The sequence below is a fragment of the Emiliania huxleyi genome (genome assembly GCF_000372725.1).
Source record: "Emiliania huxleyi CCMP1516 unplaced genomic scaffold EMIHUscaffold_905, whole genome shotgun sequence".
NCBI classification, from domain to species: domain Eukaryota; phylum Haptophyta; order Isochrysidales; family Noelaerhabdaceae; genus Emiliania; species Emiliania huxleyi.
In genome coordinates, this window is record NW_005195261.1 from 12,846 (window position 1) to 17,996 (window position 5,151).

The window sequence follows — 5,151 nt, forward strand, 5'->3', positions numbered from 1 at the left end:
CGGCAAGGTGTTGGCTGCGACCCTCCCCCCCCCCTCCCCTCCCTCGCCCCTCGCCCCCCCGCCCCCGCGTGTCTGCTGCGTATGCCGACGCCACCCCACCCCCTATACGCAGGCGACGACGTACAGCCTGCGGGCCGTGGTGTGGCACCGTGGCGGTGCGCCGACGCCCCTGACAAGAAGAGAGAATCCTCACGAGCAGTGCTGAATAGCCGATCTCGCTAGTCGCGGCCGGTGAGGGCCGTGGTGGCGCCCGCTGCCTGAGATCCCCCCCCACACTGTGCAGCTGCGTGGGGCAGGAACACCCGAGATCACCCGAGATCACCCGCGCCCGAGTCCGCCGTCGCTCCCGCGCGAGCCCGACGAGCCCGCCCTTTGGACAGGCGACGCCTCGTTCGGCCACTACCTCGCCGACGTGCAGCGCGCGCGCGGCGCAGCGGAGTACTGGGAGCGCTACGACGACACTGCCGTCACGAGGCGCGCGGCCATGTCCCCGCCACGCCACATCCCCGCCCGCGCCCTCCGAGTGGCATTCGCTCACGCGGCACGCGTCGTGACAGGATCACGCCGGCCACGGCGGTCGGACCCCACGCGACCGCGGTGACCAACGGCTACCTCTTCTTCTACGTCTCGGACGGGCTGGGCCTGTGAGGGGAGAGATCTGGGTCCCGCGTTGCACGGCTCGCGAGAGACCTAGGGGCGGCCACTAGAGCAGTGTCGAGAGCTAGACGATATGGAAGAACGATATGGGAGCGTGGGCGGAAGGTTCGTACAGGAGCGTCACATCGGCCCCGAGGTCAGATCTCGTAAGGGTAAGCGATCCGCAAAAACCAAAACCGGAAAACAACCAGCGAGCAACTCCACTTTGGGTCGAGAGAGCACGGCGCGAGGGGTTCAACTGAGTCAGTGTAAACAACTGTGTTGTAGCTTGTACTCATGAAGACGCCCCCCGCCCCGCGCCTTCGCCTTATCCTCAGACACGAATCGGCGGCATTAACTTGCGCAACCACTCTCGGGCGCAGCGAGTGAGGACCAGCGTGCAGCGAGCCGCCGACGCGTCGGCCGTGAAGAAGCTCAGAGGGTGCAGCAATTCTCGCAGCGACCTTCATGCCACCTCGCGTTCTTCCCACTCTCGTCGTTCTCTCTCCTGCTGTCTCTTCCTCTGACTCATCGCTCCTCGGCCTCGTTCTGAGACGCCGTTGTTACTATCGAGGTCTCGGGAGTTTTGCCGCTCGCTTTCTGTTAGTTCCGAACCGGCCTCTCACGCTCTCACCTCTCACTGCCGGACCGGCCTGATACGGTGCGACCGCAGCGCACAGATCAACGCACGCACGCATGCGGGCACCGAGCGCGGTTGTCATCGCCACCATGAGCATTCTCTACGAGCATGCTGCCGCGTACAACTCCTTGTTCATCGGGCACAGCTTCTTCCGTCCAATCGCGGAGAAGATGCCAGCGCTAGCCTCGGCTGCCGGACTGAACCACAGTCAAGCCATCGTGTTTAGCGGCGGCGCATCAGGTGCGCCATTGGCTCTCTGGAACTCGGACTCCATGCGGGATGAGATTCAGTCTATCCTTGACTGGGGCAACATTACGCTCTTCGGCATGACATTCGACCACACGGCTGAGGGTTGCGAGCTCTGGATCAACTACGCGCTTTCAAAGAACCCGAATCTCAACACGTTCATGATCGGCCTCCCATGGCTAGATTATCCGACCGAGTACGACACCGACAGCTACACATCCGTGGTGCGTAACGCGGCGCAAACCAACTGGACGGACTTCTTGGAGGAGCTCCGCGGCAAGTACCCGAATGTCACGATCATCGACAACCCCTACGGGCTGTCGGTTGTCGAGCTCCGTATCTTGCAGAGCGCAGGCAGCGTTCCCGACGTGACCGCCATGACCGGCCTCGCCGCAACCTCTCTTTTCACAGACTACAAGGGACACGGAGGCGACATCCTCAAGGACACAGCCTCGTTGGTTTGGCTGGATCGCATCTACCACGTGGGATGTGGCGACCCTGCCATCGCCGCCCTGTTCACCGGGTACATGACCGACGTCTGCTCGGTCGCGGCGTCTCTTTTGGGCGCCTACGATGCCGGGAGTGTTTGCGGGAGTAGTGCCTGCTACACAGCACCGCCGCGCCCACCGACAAGCCCGCCGACGGCCCCGTTGCCACCACTGCCGCCGCCGCCACCTCTCAATGTCGAATCGTGCCTCGCGGCGCTCGACGAGCTTGTCGCCCCCTGGATCACCGAGGAGACGTGTCTGGACATCGCTGCGGCAGAGCAAAGCGCGCTCTACGATGCAGTGTGCTCGGCGCAGTTCGTTCGCGACCAGTGCAAAATGCCGTCAGAAGGCCAAGCGCGTGAATGTGGCCACGCGCTTCTCGGCGCATGCCCGACGTGGGGCAACACTGACCAGTGCTACGCGTGCGCCCAAGGCAACGCCGCTGCACTTGCAAACGATTGCACCCGATCTCTAGTGGTCGATGCGTGCCGACAGCTCAACTCTTATGAGCTGCGAGATTCGCTGGAGCTCACGGCTGGCTCGCCACCCGCAGCGCCGTGGTCAGCACCTCCGCTGCTTTCGCCAAGCCCTCCTCCCTTCTTCGCCGACGCCGGTAACGGCGCCATGCTTGGCATCATCATCGGCGGTACGATCGCTGCCCTGCTTCTTGGCGGCGCAGCCGTCTATTTCCTCGTTAGGCTATTTGTTTAAGACGGCGGCCGCCTTCCGTCAAGAGCGACAAATAGAACGCTGCCGTGGCCAACTGGCATGCTCCCAAGCGAATCGGGGAGAACCGGAGCCCCGGGAGGACGGACGGTGGAACCCCGGGACCGGGGACTAAGCAAGTGTCTGTGTTTGTTCGTGGTGTACAGTGCAATGTCCACTAGCTCCGAGTAGAGGGGGCATCCTGCAGTTGTGTTCACTAGCAGTAGCGGAGTGATGTCTTGTAGGAACCGATTGTGTTCACTAGCAGCGGGCGATGTCTTGTCTGTTTGTTTATTACTTTGTGGCTGGGCTGTACCAGTTGATCTTGAACTTGATGATCTCGTGCGCGGCGTACACGCTCGTCGGCCAGATGTTGAGGAGCAGGTGCCCCTTGTCGAGCGCGGCCTCGCCAAACTGGTTGTCGCACGCGCTCCAGTCGCCCGACCCGTCCGAGACGTACGAGGTGATCGCCTCGAGCAGCTCGTTGATCTTGCTCGACTGCGTGGCGACCGGCACCATCAGCTAGACGAGCAGCGTCAGCTTGCCCGAGCACTGCCGCCGCAGCGGCAAGGGGGGGGGGGGGGGGGGTGAGCGACTCAAAGGAGCGATGCAGAGGGCGGTGAGTGTGCGAGTGCCAACTTGGGAGCGGGCGAGACGCACCTCCCATGTGCAGCCGCACGACTCGCAGCGGCATGGTGGCAGCCCGTTCCACGCCGGATCGGGGCTACGAGGCCGCAAGCGGGGCCCGAGCCGTCGTTTTCGTACTCGTAGTTCGTGTTGAGGTCGGTGGAGTCCGGGTACGAGACACCTAGTAGGACGCGAGCAGATCCGCATATGCATAATTACGCTTCAACCGAGAACGGAAGTCCGATAGCGGCTTGGGCAGCGACGCACCGTTGCACATCTCGGCGTCCGGATCCGGCATCTCGACCTTGCAGCAATCCGCGGTGCAGCCACACGACTCGCACTGGCAAGGCGGCAGCCCGCCCCACTAGGGCTCGCTTGAGACCACCGCACAGGCGGTCCCGTCTTCCGAGTAGTCGTAGCGGGACGTCGCCGGATCGGCAGGGTACTACCCATTGCACTCGTTGATGTCGGGCGTCGTCGAGAACGCGCGCACGGCGATCGGCAGCAGGATACTCAGCTTCATTGAGTGCTGTATGTAGCTGATCGAATTCTTTTTGTCAGCTGGTGTCGTTGAATTCTTTTGGGGTCACGTCAGGGTTCCGGCTCCATAGGGGGTCTGTTGCCTCTGACTCGCGCCAAAACGCCCTACAATAGGTGGGTACCCAGCTCGGCCTCGCTCGACCATCGCTAGCCTTGATGTGGCTCCTGAGCTTGCTGGCTGCTTTCAGCCTGCCGTCGCCGCCCGCCGCCACTCGCCGCCAGCTCCTGAGTCGGGCTGCTGCCTCTCTGCCGGCACCCGCAGCACTAGCGTTCGCCGCAGAGGCGCCGTCGTCCGTCCGCGTCAAGGGTGCGGCGGAGATGGACCTCGAGTTTTACGCCCGCGGCCTCCTGCTCGGCTCGGGCGGCGCTCCGAGAGCGGCTCCGCCTCCGCCGCCGTTGCCTTCCAAGATAAGGGGGAAGGACCCTGAGTTGCACAGGGGTTGTGCGCCAAGCCCTTCTGCTCGGCTCCAGCGAGTAGACAAGTGTTACCATCAACAGAGGAGAAGGGTATGACCTCAGGGCTGATGTGACCAAGCGCTGGTAGCGTGGTTTTACCTCACACCCATGGTCTCACAGTGTGCCGGCAGTCGTCGAGCAGTGTCGCTCACACAAGCCGCAGCACAAGTGACTGAGGGCCAGTGAGGGCGAGCCCATCGCTGTCACAGCTGTGGCAGCCGCATAGTAGGCTGTGCCAACTGTGCAGAGCGTGTGAGCAGTAGAGGAGCTGCTCTCCAGGCTTCTGTCGCAAAGAGCAGCATGCCACCGAAGGCGCGCTGTCGAGGTTCGCCGAGCGCGGCGCAGAGGTTGGAGGAAGCCGCCACCGACGAAGGGCAACGCGCGGCCATCACAGCTCGGCAAGTTGATGTAGATAGATCGTTGTGTACGTACGCACTGAGCTTAGGAGAAGAGGGAGACGGGTTGTGTTCTATAGGCCCATAAGGCCCCTACGCGGGGCGTGAGAGCTAGGAACCGAGCTTTGTGTGGCTGCTCCGCCCCCCCGTCGCGCGCGCCGCGCGCGCGCTGCCGCCGCCGCCGCCGCCGCCGCCCCCTCCTCGCCGTCTTCCCCACCCTACCCTCTGTTGCGCGCGCCGCGCAGCCGCGCTGCGCGCCCCCGCCCCCGCCCCCGCCCCCGCTCCCAAGCGCCCCTTCCCCGGTAGGTGTGCGTAGAAAGTAGAACCAATCGAGAGGTGGCAGAAGCCGCCGTGTGTGACACATATTGCGGCACGTGAGAGTGAGACAGAGCCCCGGCAGCTAGCGCGCGCGCAGCGG

At 63.8% G+C, this 5,151-nt stretch overlaps 2 protein-coding genes across 2 annotated transcripts in view; both read left to right on the forward strand.

Moving 5' to 3' along the window:
- The window catches only part of EMIHUDRAFT_250325 (hypothetical protein), a gene marked incomplete at both ends in the record, with an annotated part of 1,165 nt that extends 517 nt beyond the window's left edge, over positions 1-648 (forward strand). The window contains 3 exons of the mRNA XM_005757436.1: positions 113-155; positions 381-486; positions 558-648. Of these exons, the coding sequence (XP_005757493.1) occupies positions 113-155; positions 381-486; positions 558-648 (240 nt within the window). The remainder of the gene's footprint in view (positions 1-112; positions 156-380; positions 487-557) is intronic.
- A 684-nt stretch (positions 649-1,332) lies between these two features.
- On the forward strand, positions 1,333-2,721 carry EMIHUDRAFT_250326 (hypothetical protein; the record flags this gene model as incomplete). The annotated part of the gene is made up of 2 exons (XM_005757437.1): positions 1,333-2,067; positions 2,260-2,721. The coding sequence occupies 2 exons, from the start codon at positions 1,333-1,335 to the stop codon at positions 2,719-2,721; spliced, it is 1,197 nt and encodes a 398-aa protein (XP_005757494.1).
- Between the last annotated feature and the right edge of the window lie 2,430 nt (positions 2,722-5,151).